This window comes from Dama dama, chromosome 1 (genome assembly GCF_033118175.1).
Source record: "Dama dama isolate Ldn47 chromosome 1, ASM3311817v1, whole genome shotgun sequence".
NCBI classification, from domain to species: domain Eukaryota; kingdom Metazoa; phylum Chordata; class Mammalia; order Artiodactyla; family Cervidae; genus Dama; species Dama dama.
In genome coordinates, this window is record NC_083681.1 from 25300386 (window position 1) to 25316707 (window position 16322).

General features: G+C 39.9%; 1 protein-coding gene and 1 non-coding gene across 6 annotated transcripts in view; both read right to left on the reverse strand.

Annotated features, from left to right (window-relative positions):
- The window catches only part of USP28 (ubiquitin specific peptidase 28), a 66197-nt gene that overhangs the window by 24635 nt on the left and 25240 nt on the right, over nucleotides 1-16322 (reverse strand). For 3 of the 5 annotated variants that reach the window (XM_061144921.1, XM_061144902.1, XM_061144930.1), the window contains 7 exons: nucleotides 11164-11269; nucleotides 10077-10236; nucleotides 5023-5109; nucleotides 4185-4322; nucleotides 3236-3309; nucleotides 2238-2317; nucleotides 939-1087 (listed from right to left, as the gene is read on the reverse strand). In XM_061144921.1, coding sequence (XP_061000904.1) covers nucleotides 939-1087; nucleotides 2238-2317; nucleotides 3236-3309; nucleotides 4185-4322; nucleotides 5023-5109; nucleotides 10077-10236; nucleotides 11164-11269 — 794 coding nt within the window. The remainder of the gene's footprint in view (nucleotides 1-938; nucleotides 1088-2237; nucleotides 2318-3235; nucleotides 3310-4184; nucleotides 4323-5022; nucleotides 5110-10076; nucleotides 10237-11163; nucleotides 11270-16322) is intronic. The other 2 variants (XM_061144911.1, XM_061144938.1) reach the window with 1 other exon arrangement.
- Nucleotides 9688-9794, reverse strand: LOC133065048 (U6 spliceosomal RNA). Its single transcript, XR_009694819.1, has one exon. It is a non-coding gene; the product is annotated as a U6 spliceosomal RNA (small nuclear RNA).

The following is a 16322-nucleotide window of genomic DNA, read 5'->3' on the forward strand; positions in this document are numbered from 1 at the left end:
CTCAGAGCTAAATCTAAACAGGCACTATTTTCTTTTTTTCTTAATAGAGAGGTCCAATTCTTGAATAAAAGTCTCCAGAGGTCCAAGTTGTGAATAAACACTCTTTCTCTTTTGTAAGAGCATGCATCAGCTCTGCACAGGTGGCCCAACGTTAAGCCTCCCGATCAGGAATTAACACGTTCCTTGTAAAGCTAGGGAGGCAATAGTTCTCTCCCTGTTCTAACACTGCTCTACGGCTAATGTACTTTGACAAGGCTCATGTCAGGCTCCCTGTTAAATTCAAGAAAGATTTTCTTTCTCTTTTAAGTAATTACTGGATTGGACTCATAAAACACACAACTCTGTTTCAAAATGTATGATGAAAGGAGAATAATTCAAGCTGTGTGGTGCTGGCAATTATGCTACAATATAACTCACTAACTCTTACCCCAGTGGAAACTTTGAGATGTTTAATTACCCTTACTCGCCCTTCACCTTCCCCTTCTTTCCAACCCACAAAAAACAAATAAATGAATCTTAAATTAAGAAAATTTAAAGCAAAGGCAGAATTTACAACTGAGAACAATAAATACTACAGTAGGGAAGATATTCTAAATGGCATACCATAGGAATTAATCACTGCACTTTTACCCTCCAAAAATATGGAGGCAGGGGTCTCCCTATTCAGGTACAGGGAGGCTTCAACAGAAAGACAGAAACTTGATCACACTTAAAACATCAGAGGCTGCATACAACCTTTATATAATTAAATCATACAAGAATTTAATTATCAAACACTAAGACTCACTACTCTTACCAACTCATGAGACACTTCAGACTAGTACAAGTCCTGCTAAGTGTAAAAAGTTATTAATACGTGACGTGAAAACAGTCTGCCCAAAAGCTCAGTCCTATTTATCTGGCTTTGTCAACAGCAAAAGCAAAAATATCCAACTCACCTCTTGTCCGTACTTCACTGCATGATCGGAAGGAAGCAGCTCAACGTCACCCTCCACCATGGCCCCTTCTAAACACTCGTCTAAGTTACGGTAGCCGTTTACCTGAAGGGGGTACTGGCCGAAGGTCTCATTGTTACAAAAGGGCTTTCCTAGGCGAAGAGAAAGGTTGCTTTTTTAAAGGCATCACTACTGCTTTCTAAAGCTTTTTTCCTGGCACCACAGAAACAATATCTTCTTAGTTCAGCGATTTGCTGAGAACACGTTAGAAGTGTTGATGAACCAGTGGATCCACGCACAGATCACTGACAACTGCTAACCTCACAAGAAAGAAAGGCAACCAGAGGTAACATGTCTCCTAATCAAAGACTGTCCTACCATCTACAGATTAGTCTAGACTAATTAAAAAGCCTTACCTGAATCTGGCCAAATTCTAGATCCAACTACCAAATTATGAAATGATGAGCAGAGAGGAATATGTTAAAACTATATCACAGATAAGTGAGCAGCAAAATTTTAGACTGTAGAGAATATAAGAGAACAACATAATTTCTTTAAAAAAAAAAAAAAAAGTATTTCGAGGAAGAAAAAATGGGGGGATGGGATAGTCTGCAGATTCTGGAAAGAAATGCAAAGATGTATCAACCAGTCACAAATGCGTCACATTTGATCCTGATAAACACAAACTGTAAAAAAGTATACACATAGGGAAGTGCATTTATATTTACATACATAAATTTATTTATTTATATACACAAAAAATTATAAAACAAATAGGGTATTTGAACACTTGGCTAGTTGTATACGACAGTAAGAAATGCTGTTTTGGGGGAGTGATAGTGGATTAGATTGTTCTAAGGAGACTATCAGAAGGGCAAAAGATGACAAGGGTTAGATGGGGAATGACTGGCCATGTGTCTGATATGCAGCTAGATAAGCCACTAGAGGAGACACACATTTTTTGGCAGTCTGATTCAATAACACTTTGAGCTTAGATATTATGTCTGGGAAAAAACAGAGAAAACTGATAAATATCAGTGTGTGTATGATATTAATACCAGGTTTGGGCTTGGTAATATTATTCAATTCAATATAACAGTTCTACAACAAACACTGTGCCCATTTTACAGATGAAGAGACTGAGGATCCAGGATCCAGGATCACGGAGCTTGTCCATGATCACACACATCAAAGAGGCAGAACTAGTATTCAGACCTGCATTTGTCTGACTCTCAAGCCTCTTCACAGTAAATATACATGTGGTCACAAGTCGAGAATTAACATTTAGAGCAAAGGATTTACCTTCACGAACCCCTTCAGTGAGGAAAGTACCATAGAACAGCTGCACCATTGGATTTTCAGATTTGTTCCTGGGATTGCTACTTTTAAAACAAGGAAACAATTCTGTATCATTTGGATGAGATAAGCAATATACTAAACCAAACCATCACTCAAAAGCAAAAATAAAACATTTTCATTAAGAGCCAGGTATGGTCTAAAGTGAAGGATTAGTTACTCACTGAATAAGTTTAGTTCAAAAACTCACTGGTCAAGTATATGCCCAGCACTGTACTAAAGTCTGGAGACATGAAGGCAACAGGCATGACCCCTGGCCTTAAGGAGCTCAAAGTCTAATAAGGAAGTCATACATGCAAACACACGTATGTGTGTACATTCAATAGATACATCCATATCCAGTGACAGAAGTATATAAGGTACAGAAATTGTATAAAAGCAAGAGGGAGCCCTCTTGTGCAGCTTTTCAAATGAAAAAGTTTTCCTGGTGGCATAACAGAAATGGAAAGAAAATGGTTTATTTCTCTAATCCCTTCTTAAATGTATTAGAAAGCTATTTTATGATACATACTTCTTCCATCTAGAGTTAAAAAAAAAAAGCTTAGGGAACAAATACCTTTGCATCTGTATTTGGTAAGAGGCATATTCTTTGCCTTGAATTTTACTTCTGTCAGTAACTGAAAAATTCAACTCAACGTATTCATATTACACCTCCATTCGCACATCAAGGATTGATTTGACCTTTCAATACTTTTACAGCACAGGTGTTGACTTTTAAAAGTTAATAATTATGGCCCTTTTAGTAAAAAGTTACAGATGAATGTGATCATCTATAGAGGGGAAAACCAAAGACAAGGGGGATAAACAATGACAAATACGAGTGGCTACCCCATGGGGTTTGGTAAAAATCAGTAATTTCTACTTGAGAAGAATCATCTTCTCCTGTATCATCATTCTCAGTGAACTGCTATGAGTAGGAGAATGCACAAACCCGCAGCACTCACTTAACATTGACAGCTAGCTGGAAGGCGTCCTCCAGCCAGTCCAGGAGCTTGTGTGTGAACTCACTCACATCTTGCTGTAAGAGACGCATAAGGTGCAGAAGAGTTAGACTCAACACTGTACGCGGGCAAATGAAACTCTGCCCTTACCCCGCCAATGAGGAAGGCTCTATTACTGTGTAAGATTCCTTTTTCAGGTCCAAATATCATGAAGATACAAGGAACACTGGAGCCCAAGGGCTGCAGACAACACAAGGTGCTCTAAATGGAACACTGCCCCTTCCAGGGGCATCTATTTGTAACAAACTATCGAACACATCTTCCAGCTAGGCCTTTTAGAAAGGTTCAAAGAACAGACTGTAGTGTCTAGAACAGATCTGAAGGGGGAAACAAAATGTTTCAAAATGTTCTGAGAATTCGGGAGAACTACAGGACCTTTAGACAAACAGAGGGAAAAAGTAATTGTATCAACAGTGCTAGTTTTGATTTTAATAGGAGATAGGGAAAGGAACAGACTTGTGACTAGAAAAGAAAGATTGCTCAGAAAAGCTACTGGACTCAGGTTTAGACAGTTTTAAAATTAGGATTTCGATCTGGGCCATTCCAAGACAAAGGTGCAGAAAAAGGATGGACTCTCTTTTCCTTGGTGACCCTTTGCCATGATTCACTGAGGTATCTTCCAACCTCCTCCTTTCTAATTCAACAGTCCCTGGAAAATTCTATTCTTTCTACTACTTCTTTGCTTTAGAACTGCCAGCCTCCTCTACACAGCACACATACACATGCACATTCTTTTTTACCACCTGTTCCTTAAGCATTATAAAGGGCAAAAGCAGGCACTGAAGTCCTACACCGTCATGATCACAGCTTATTGTGCAGCTGAAACAAAGCGGCATCACAGCAATAGTCACAAGGCATCACTGCAGGCTCCAGGACGACAGGCTTCCTGTACCTGCTGTTCCTCGGGTGATCGGAACGCTCCCTTTAAGAGGTCCAGGGCTGCTGAAGGGTCTACAAACTTGCGATTTGATCCCATCATCAGAGCAAACAAATACTGAAGCTCCTGCATAAACACGATATTTCTCTTTTCCTGCAGGAAAGATAGTCATATGTACTCTTATAACCTTGTATTTGGAAAATTAGAACGCATAAAGAGAAAAGTTGTTAACGATCACTCCCTAATTTACATTTATGAAGATCTAGATCAGAGTCAGGTCTCAAACTGTTACAGGTATTCTGATAAGGGCTGTGGTGGGGATTGCCCTAAACTCATGACTACCTGTGTATTGACAGAAGCCAGAGACAGCATACTGTCAGAAAGTACCAGTGTTCCCTTTCTAAAGCCGCTGCCCTCCCTCTTGCTGGGAACAGCATCACCAAGGTGAAATCTTGGCAGGGCAGGGCTGATCCGGGCAGGAGGCTGCCCCCCTTGGCAACAACGAGCTGCAGTCTCTTGTGAAAGGTCCAGGCCTCCAGCATCCCATCATCCACCCTGCATCACTCAGCGCGAGTGGCTGAAGGTGCCTGAAGGAGGCCCAGGGGCAGAAAAGCTGAGGCCACCAGAGTGACTCACTGCTTTCTTAGAACTACTTTTCTCACTTTATTCCTGCTTAACTTCACATTTTTGTAAATCCTTATTTCTTGTCACCAAGAAATAAAAGGGGTCATCAGGAGATGGAAACAAATGCTGCAGAAGCCAGAGACCATCACAGTCATCAGCTTTAACCAAAACCTGAAGGCCTTTGGGATGAAAGGAGCTGAACACTGAAGACTCCTCAACACCAATTTACCGTGTGACTTGGACAATTTTCAAGTACGTTCTGTGGTAGACTATAGCTGAGGACAAGTCTTCGGAATTCAGGCAATTGAAACAGAGACTGAAATAAAGAAGGAAATGGATTAAGAGCCTTTCTTTCAAAATAACTGCAGCAAAAAAAATTTTTTTATCATAAAAATATGTGTATAACCATTAACTTAGTAATTCTATTCTAAGAATTTAATGGCTATGTATAAAAATTTAGCAGAAAGAATGTTAATCCTTTTTAGAGAAAAACTAGAAACAACCTAATGGCTAATAGGAAAAGATTAAATAAACTATAGTTCACCTGTACAGCAGATTACTATACAGTCATTAATACTGTAGAAACAATGTTTTCATAAAATGGACAACTACACAGTAAAAATGAATGATCAAGAGTTACAAATATCAACATGGATGCATCTCAGAAACATTCTATGTAGAAAAATAAGAGTACTATGCTGTGTATATGAAGTTTAATCATATAAAACAACATGGTACACTGTTAAGGGTTACATACATCTGTGGGTGTGTCTAGGAAGGTGGGGCGCATAATGGGCAATGGGCATAACAGGGACTCAATAGTACAGGGATTTGAAACATTTTTTTCTAAAACTGTGTTCATTACTCTCCACTGTTTGTCGTAAGTACTGGTATTAAGAAATTGTAACAGCAGATATCTCGGACTGGCAGAATTAGGGAAAGGAATTCCTTTTTATTGCTTATAAATTACACATTTTTCCAACTATGACTGACTCTCTTTTGAAAGTTGATGTTTTAAAAAATCTCTTGTATGACTCTAACTCCTCATCCCAACATACTCCTCCAGTGAAAAAGCCTTCCAGCCCATAGACTGGAACTCTTGGAGCAGCAGCCTGAGTGGACAATGGGCCTCCGACCTCACACACTCCATCACAAGCTCTACAGAATTCAGCCAATAGTACACCTGGACTGGGGACATCACAAGCTCTACTGGGATTCAGCCAACAGGTGGAGTGGACACCTGGCCTGGCAACTTCAGTCAGGTGAGGCTGGGATAGCAAAGTTCTGTCTGGAGCCAGGCCTGGGATGCTCAGCTCTACCTGCCACCTGCTCTCTTCTCTTCTCACCTCCCCCGTTAACCTAGCCCTTCTCCACTCCTCTCAGTTTCATCCCCATTCTGCTAACAGGAAAGTTCCAGGATTTCTCTCCCACTGTGAGAAAAATGGTTTTACATTCCCAAGTCCCTTCACTGCAGCTCTGCAGCTTCGCCAAAGTCTGGCTTCCCCCAAAGATGCTGTGATTCTTAAAAATGACAACAGTGTGAGTTAACATTACTCACATTTCCCAATCCAATACTGACTGGCCCTCCACCATCTGCTGCTTCTCCTGAAGTCTCTCTAGCACTAATTACATCCTCCTCCTCCAGGCATCAGAATTTAGAACTTCAGAATAATCTTTTGACTCCTTTCCTTTTACTAACCGTTGACATCCAGTAAGAAGCCCCTTGCACTCTGCCTCTGGGGCACTATTTTATTCATAACCACGTCCTCTCCCTCAGTCCTGAGCACCTAATCCAACCTCCAGAACCTCCTCTCTACCAGCCCACTCTCCACACAGGTCCTTCTCACTCTCTTTCTAACATGTGTGACCAAAACAGAGCCCCCGAGCCACTGAAGACTGTCACGTGGTGAGAGCTCTTCCGACTACCCCAAGTCCGCCAGCCTTCCCAGGTGACTTCGGTCAACATCTCTCAGCTCTACCTTGGGAATAAATCAAGGTTCCAACCTCTCCTCCACTCCCACGGCCACCAGCCTGGCCCAGCACGCCTCTTGGTGACGACTGTGGCAGCCCCCTTCACACGTCTCAACACTTGCATCCTCACCCCTCCATTCTGCTCTCCTCAGGGGCCAGAGGGAGCCTTAGAAAACTCAAGTCAGAGTCCATCACTCCTCCGCTCAGAACCCATATGACTCCCCGTGTCACTCAGAACAAAAGTCAGGTTACCTCTCCAACAACAGGTAACTGCTCCTGTTACCTGTGAGCTCCGATGACCCTCACCTCCACTCAGCATTCCAGCCACTTGGGGCTCTGAAGTCCCCTGAACACGCCAAGTTCGCTCCCATGCTGGGGCCCTGCGAGGCACGTCTGTTACCTGGAATACCCCCACCCCCAGCAGCTATGGGCTCACTCCCTTGCCTGCTGCCCAGGCATGTGCTCCAGCCTCAGCCCCTCAAGAGTCCTGGTCTGACCTCACAGTCGATGTGGGAAACTCCTCCGCCCTCCCGAGGCAGCTCCAGCCTCCCTCCCCCTCCTCTTTTTTCCACCACAGTGACTACAGGTTAACATAGTATAGAAACTTATCTATCTAGTTAACTAGTTAAGTTTTCCAACTATTTATTATTTTCTATTTACTGTTCCTTGTCCATCTTGCCTCACAAGAATCTACCTTCCTAAGGGCAAGGCTCAGTCTAGGTTTGGTTCACTTCTGTATCTGAAGGGCTCAGAACAGCACCTAGGCAGCTATCTGGCTTATATTCATGGAGAGAACACAGGTACTTATGCTCAGCCCAGGGACCTCTGGCTCCCTGAGCATCTTACCTCTCGTGACCTACTCCTCAGCTCCATCTCCACACCCCCATCCACACCCAGGATACCTCAGTACCTGAAACACCTGCCACGCTCAGACCACAAATTCAGAAAACTGTGCTCTGGACAGATAACCTGTCCTCTGGCTCACGTGATCAGGGGCTCACAGGACACCGGTGCTTTGACGTCATCAGGAACCCAAGCAAACGAGTATCTTCCCTGTCTCTCCTTCCTGTCATCATTTCGCCCTCTCCCCAGCTTTGATCCCATGATCTCTAACCATGATTCATTAAATTCTCAAACTGCCCTTTCGTTCTTTCATCTTACCCAGCAAATCCTCCAACTTAGATGAACTTAAATTTTCCACTTAAGCAGTGTGGAGCACTGCCAAGAGAAAAAGTCTCGATAAAGCAGGGCACACTGATACCACCATGCATTTAAGTCTATAAGTTCAAGCAGAGCTTCATATTTTTAGAAATTCTACTACTGTGGTCTGGTGCCAACTGTTTCCCGCTGTTGACAACTATTTTAAACTTTCACCCTCTTAAAGAGATTCTGTCAACTTTTCCACGCTGTCTCAGAAAGTGGTGCTTATTTCAGAGGAAAAAATGACCATCAGGAACCATTTCAACGTGAGTTAGCAGTCATCACTTCTTCCTGTCCTCTCCTGTTACTCTCCTGCCCTCTTGCTACTGGAGGCCAAGCCCTCCCGACACGCGCTCTGTCCCATCCCCCCGTGCTTTCTCTGAAACTTCTCTCAGTTGTCTCCTCTTCATCATCTCTCACAGGAGGGACGTCAACTCAGGGCAGGGTCTCAGTCTCAGTCAATCTCTCTCCCTCTCTCTCAAAAGGAAAGAACTGACTGATGTCCCTAATTCCTGATGAACCTCCTACATCCTATTCTCAACACAGAAGCCGGTGAGCCTCTTAGAGCAGAAGCAGAATCACAGTACTCGTCTGCTCCAAAACTTCCAACACTACCACCTCTCATAATTTCTGAATCCTTGGCATGACCCCCGGGTTCCCCCGTTTCCCCCAAACCTCTGTCGTCACTGCTGTCTGCTCCTCCTCCTTAGTGGCTCAGTCCCAGCTCTCTCCCTATTTCTCAACGTACTAAGCTCCTGACTCTGAGTCTCTGTACTTGCTGTCCCCTCTGTCTGCAGCGTTCTTTACGTGATCATGTGAAACGTTCTTCATGTAACTGCATGGCCCATCCAACCCTCACCCAAGTCCAGCCTCTGCTCAGGTGCTCACCGTGGCAGAAAGGCCTTGCCCAACCCCTGGGTGAGCAGCACCCCTTCCCTCTCTAGTCCCTCTTACTCTCGTTCGTCTTTATAGTCCTTAGCACCACCTGATACGTAATTTGTATCCTGTATGCCCCACTCTTTTCAAACTCCACGGGAGTGTGGGCCTTGTTTTATCTACTGCTGTTTCCCCAGTGCTAAAACAGTGCCAGGCAAGGCGTGAGCTGAAGGAACCCATGGATTTTATGCGTGGAAACAGAGGGCTCAGTTTTTGGTGAGCAGTTGGGTTGCTGGCAAGTACTATGAAGGAGAAGCTTGCAGGATGGGGTAAAGTGCTACACTGCAACCACGCTAAGTTTAAGAGGCAACACGCTCCCCAGGGTAATTCATCCATCCATCCACGGGGCTTGATCACCAACTACAGGCTACTGATTCCCAGAATTTTATCTGCAGCCCAGGTCTTTTTACTTAACAACAGATTCACAAAGATAACTGCCTACCCAGTAGTTCCATGTGGACCCTACAACTCAGCATGTTTTAAAACTAACCACATCCCACGTTTAACACACATGCAAATTATTCCTCCTCTGGTGTCAAATGGCACTGTTGTCCACCTGGTATCTCAAGTCAGAAATCTGGTCTTCCTCAGCCCTTCCTGCACATATCCTTACTAGGCTGCCTGCCATGCCCTATACACCTGATTTCCTGAACACCTTGAGAATGTTTTTACTCCCACCTTCCACAGTTTATGCCACTTTTCCATTCCAGGCTGCAACCATTTCCTTCCTGCTTGGTCCCTTACAATAGCCTCTCAAAGACTGATTTCTCCTTGTTCTTTTTTTTTTAAAAATATGGAACGCTTCACGAATTTGCGTGTCATCCTTGCGCAGGGGCCATGCTAATCTTCTCTGTATCGTTCCAATTTTAGTATATGTGCTGCCGAAGCGAGCACTGATTTCTCCTTGTTAATTAACTCGTGCTCTGCTGTAATACACCACTCACTCAACCTATTTAAAAACACGGAAGATTTTGTTTTCAGTACTGCCCACTTTAGACATCAGAGTGTCTAGGTCCGAAACATAAGAAAGTAACCGAAATACGATAATACTGTGGGGAAAACTCTCCAGGTTTACTTACCTGTCTCCATTTTTCAAAGCTGTGTTTCTCATATTCCAGCTTAATACATTACAAAACTGTCTCCAGAAGACACAGTTGTCTCTTAAAAATTTCATACCTGAATAACAGCACTAAACCAACATGTATTGCCAACGTTTTTCAGCCCAACTGGCCAACCATCAACTCGTCTCCAGTCATTGGGATTGGGATTTTCTCCCCAGACTTCACAACGTTTTCTCTTGGAGCGTTTAGTTTCTGCAGAGGTTGCCTCGTGCATCCTATATTGTGCCAACACACCACACATCAAAAAAGAAAAGAGTTAAACAACAATATTCTATAAGGAGGCTGTAGATAACCTTTCATAGGAAATTCAAAATGCCAGGTACACTACTAACTGGGTTATCACTGGGCGTATTATAACTTTAATTTTAACATAAATGAAAAGTAAGGTTTAAACATAAAGTTGCTAAAATCCTTCCAAGCAGAGATTATTACCAGTAAGGCCCTGATGGAACTGAGTTGAGACTCAAGACTATTAAGACTCAAGACTATTAAAAGTTTTATATTTCAATGCAAGTGCCTTATTTCAGACTTGCCATTGAAAGAGGCAAGAGAGACACTCTGCTAAAGATAAGCACCTCCAAATTGTTTAACACACATATCATGGTCCTAAGCAACTCAGCAATAGGAGGGGGTCAACGTGTCTACAAACTAACATGCCACCCCTGGAACTGGGTTATTTGTGAACAACACCAACCACTAAATCAGTACCAAATCAAAAAATACATCCCTCTAGTCACTTCTGAGACAGGGGAGTTAATGATAACTTTCATTTTCAAATAGCCAACAACGTAACTCTCAAAGTTTACAAAGGCTCAAGGTTTACAAACAGAATACAAACTCATAGACACCTTAAAAAACAGAGAATATGTATCTATCAGACATTTGCACTAGTTTGGTTTCCATAGCAACGGAAACTTACAGAACCTTGCAGTTTCTACTCAACTCAAAGACAGCAGGCTGCAGTTAAGACTCTTACCGTATTCAGCTTCTTCAAAAGTGAACCAAAGAGTAAGTAAGCTAACATGAATTTAAATTTTCTTATAAAAGAAGTTTCATTTAGGTGCAATTAAAGAAGCCTGGCAGAACTGTCTTTGATCTACACACTAAGGTGTGGAACAAAGATTATAAATTAAGTCAATAACCTGTTAAGATCTCTTCCATCAGTTTGAATTTTGGGAGACTCCAGCAGACTCAAAGCAATGGCAGCCTGAAGATCATCCTTGCTATCGTGAGTAAGGTCTATCACTTCTGTAAGATAAATAGAAATTTAATTAGTCTACATGCAGGAAACACTGCCTTTCTGTCTATATTGATGGCAAAAAGGTAAAAGCAGTCACAAAATTAGCTCTCACTACAATGGCTCATCTGTGAAAATACAACCTTATTATTCCATGCCAGAGTCAAAGTAATAACTTACTGCCACACTGTAACCTTAAGATTAGCTAATAGTACAGTAGTAACAAGCTGCTAAAGTGCAATGAATCAAATACCCTCTTTTGCAGCCTTACTTCACAGAGTCAGAAATATATCCCATACCTATAGGTTAAATAGTGTACTTATTGTAAAATAGCAGCTAAAAGTTAAATATTCAAAAAATGGGTACTTTCAATCTCACACAAACTACTCTAGAGAATGGGGAATATACTTCTCAACCCATTTTACACAGTCAACGTAACACCTTGTTATGTCCCAAGCCAATCAAGGACAGTAAGAGAAAGGCAAAACGACAAACTCATGCATGATCACAGATGTAAAAAGCCTAAATATAAGCAAACAGAATCCTGCTAACACACCACAAAAGATTATATATTAAGACCAAGCTGAATTCACTGTAGAAATGAAATACTGAGCTAATGTTAGAAAAGAGACCAGTAAAACTCATTATCTAAACAATTAAAGGAAAAAATGATCATCTCAATAGATACAGAAAAAGTATTTGATAACATTCAACTTCTATCAAGGAATAAAAACTCCAAGCCAAGTAGGAAGAGAAAAAGAGTATTTTTAGACTGATAAAGAATTATCCATGGAAAACCCACAGCAGACTTTATACTGAATTGTGAAATTTCCTTTTAAAACCAAGAATAAGATGAAGATGTCTCTTGTGAGGGCTTGTACTCACCGTGGCTCTGAAAAATCCAGGTAGTGTGATAAGAAAATACAATAAAAGTTTAAAAAATAAAGATTGCAAAGTAAGAAACAAAACCTGTAATTCACATATACAATGAAGTCCAAAATAATCTACAGAAAACAGGCATAATGAATAATAAGAGGTGGTTAGATAAGCAATCAATGAACAAAAGTTAAATGAATTTCTATACCTGAGCAATGAAATAATTTATAAAGAAAAAAATCACAGAGAACACAAAACTAACCATCAAGACCTTTTCTACCAGCCTAAGAATAAATGTAAGGATCAATGGAACAGAAGCAGTGGAACTGAACTGACAGTCCAGGAATAAACCTCATGGTTGCAGTCAACGGATTTTCAACACAGATACCAAGACAATTCAACAGAGAAAGAATATCTTTTCAACAAAAGGTGCTGGGACAATTGGATATCCACAGGCAAAAAATGACTTTTAACTCCTTCCTCACATCATTTACAAAAATGAAGTCAGAGTGGATCGAGCCCTCAAGAACACAGGTAAAACAAAACTCTTAAAATAGGTAAATCTTCATGACCTTGGATTAGACAATGGTGTCTTCCAGATGACACTAAAAGTACAAGAGTTAAAGAAAAAACTGATAAATGTGACATCATCAAATAAATATCTTTGGGCTTTAGAGGGTATCATCAGGATAGTGAAAAGACAACCCACAAAATGAGAAAAATTTTGCAAATCACGTATCTGGTAAGGGAACTATGTACAGAATATATTAATTCCTGCAACTGAAAAATAAAAAGACCAACTTTAATATAATAATAAAAAAAAATTTAAAAACGGGCAAAGAATTTCAATGGACAGTCCTCCAAAGGAGATATACAAATGGCCAATAAGCACATGAAAAGGTGTTTCACATCATTTAGCCATTAGGAAATTCAAGTCAAAACCACAATGAGATTAACGTGAAATGTTAATCTCACGCCCACTTGGAAGGCTAAATTAAACAAGTGTCAGTGAAGACGTAGAGAAGTTAGAACCTTGTGTAGTGCCAGTGGGAATGTAAAATGGTGCAGTTGCTGGGGAAGCTAGAGGAATGGAGTTTGGCAGTTCTTCAAAACGTTAAACACAGAAAGTTTCATGACATTGACTTTTTGGATATGACACCAAAAGCACAGACAAAAGCAAAAATCAACAAACACAGCTAAATCAAGCTTTGTAAAAACTTTAAAAGCATGAAAGGACACAATCAAAAGAGTGAAAAGACAATCTACAGAATGGAAGAAAATCTCTGCCAAGCATATACCTGATAAAGAGTTAATATCCAGAATATATACAGAACTTCTACAACTTGACAACAATAAAAACTCTACTAATCTGATTTAAAATAGGCAAAAGGCTTGAATAGACGTTTCTCCCAAGATGATGTAACATGGCTAACAGGCATATGAAAACACGCTCAGTGCCACTAACCATCAGAGAAAGCGCAAAGTAAAGCCACAGTGTGCTGCTGCTGCCTCACGTCGATTAGAATGGCCATCGAAAACCCAAAACCAGGAAATAACAAGAGCTGGGGAGGATCTGGAGAAACTGGAACTCTTTGGCATTGTTGGTAGGATTATAAAATGGTGCAAACGCTACAGAAAACAGTCCAGAGGCTCCTCAAAAAATGAAAAGTAGAACTCCCATATGATCCAGCAATCTCACCTCTGGGTATATATCAGGGTCTCAAAGAGGTATCTGCACATCCAAGTTCAAATGGCTCTATTCACAAAAGTCAAGAGGGGGAAGCAACCCCAATATCCACTGACAGATAAATGGATAAACAAAATTTGGTATATACATACAATGGAGTATTATTCAACATTAAACAGAAAGGAAATTCTAACATGCCACAATGTGAATGAGCATTAAAGACCTTATAGTAAGTGCAACAAGCCAGGCACAAAAGGACAAATACTCTACAATCCCACTTATAAAAGGTACTTAGGGTAGTCAAAATCATGGAAAACAGAAAGAATGGAGGTTGCTAGGACAGGGAGTAATAGGGAATTACTCTTTAATGGGTACAGGTTTCAGTCTCACAAGACAAAGAAAGAGTTCTGGAGATGGATGGTGATGATAGCTGCACAAAGACATGAATGTACATAATACCAGTGAATTGTATGCTTAAAGATGGTTGTGATAGTAACTGTCATGTTATGTGTAATTTACCATAAGGAAAAGAACTGGAAAGAAAAGAAAGGAAATACTGTCACATGCCACTGCATCGATGAACATTGAGGACATATGTTAAATGAGATAAGCTAGTCATGAAAACGTAACTATGATTCCACTTACATGAGGTATTTAAAGTAGTCAAATTCATAGAAGTAGAAAGCAGAAGGCTGTTACCAGGGGTGGGGTAGAGAAAGGGGTTGCTTAATAGGAATGAAGTGTCAGATTTACAAGATAGTTCTGGAGATCTTTTACACAATAATGTGAATATACTTAACACTACTGAAATATACATTTAAAAATGGTTAAAATGTAAATTTTGTTAATGTGTTTTTACCACAACTGAAAAAAAGGATTCTAACTAATAAATTACAAGGTAATGACATATGAAATATTATCATTTTGAAATCTCCAATAAATAATGAGTCTAAGCAGTAAACACCAATGGTGGCTGGAAACACTAAGTAGGGAATTTTGTAATAAATGTAATAAATGTAATTTTGTAATAAATGAATCAACCTGAACACAGTAACAATTTTAACAACACAAAAAGGGGGTGACCAGACATTATTTGCTTCTTGATAAGACAAAACAGGAGAAATATACACAATACTACCTATGACACTGTCATGTCAGATAAGCACCTAAATTAACAGGAAGGACAGAGGACATAAAACTTCATTAAAGTATACCACAGGAATGCAAACAGCAAATTCCAGAATGCATGAAACATGACAGAAAAAGGTGGGACTTTATAGATAAAAGGAATCTGAAAAACATTTCAGACATTTTTTTTAACTTTTTTTTAATTGAAGTATAGTTGACTTACAATGTTTCAGGAGCGCAGCAAGATGATTCAGTTATACAAATACACATATATTATTTTTGACATTATTTTCCATCATAGGTTATTATAAGATATTGACTATGGTTCCCTGTGCCATACAGTAAACCTTTGTTGCTTCATGCATTATCTATTTTTTAATTAGAAATCAAGCATTCAATTCATACTAAGTCAAACAAGTGGAATCAAAATGTCATAATTTTTTTAGTTAGGCAAAAATTCATAAGTTTTTTAAAATATACAAAATCTTTTCTATTACACCTGATAAAGGCTTGAGAAAGAAAATTTTAAAAAGAGATGGAAAAGTTGGAGAACATAAACTAAGTGAAATGGGAGTACTGAATATGAAATAGAAAAAGTGAAACAAACTAGATAAAAGATCATCATATAGTCCAGTTGTTTTTAAACATGACTGCTCATTAGAAACATATCTGGAGCTCTGGAGAAAATAAAGTAATACCTGAGCGTTTGTATTTTTCAAAAAATTCCAAGATAATTCTGGTATGCACCTGGATTTTAAAAACTGATTTTTTTCAAAGGTTTTTCTATTATATCCTAGTTTTGGTGATATAGAGCTCTACTATTTTTCTGTTGCCAATCATGATACAATGGAATTAAATGAGTAATAGTTACATAATCACAATAGTAAAAGATGTTTATCTGTTTTCATAATCAATAGCCAAGCAAAAAATAAAAGATAATTACAATTGCAAGCCATAATGGGAACATGATTAACTGAATAATATAAAATAATTACATACAATTTGGGAGGGGGGTCAAGCAGAGTGATGTGGTAAATGGAAGTACATACATGCACATGTTTTCATCTGCCCAGCAAGTCTATGTCTTTTGGTTGATGCATTTAATCCATTTACATCTAAGGTAATTAGCAATATGTATGACCCTATTACAGTTTTCTTAATTGTTTTGGGTTTATTTTCTGTAGGTCTTTTCCTTCTCTTGTGTTTTCTGCCTAGAGAAGTTTCTTTAGCATTTGTTGTAAAGCTGGTTTGGTGGTGCTGAATTCTCTTAACTTTTGCTTGTTTGGAAAGCTTTTGATTTCTCCATTAAATCTGAAGGACAGTCTTGCTGAGTAGAGTATTCTTGGTTGTAGGTTCGTCCCTTTCATCACTTT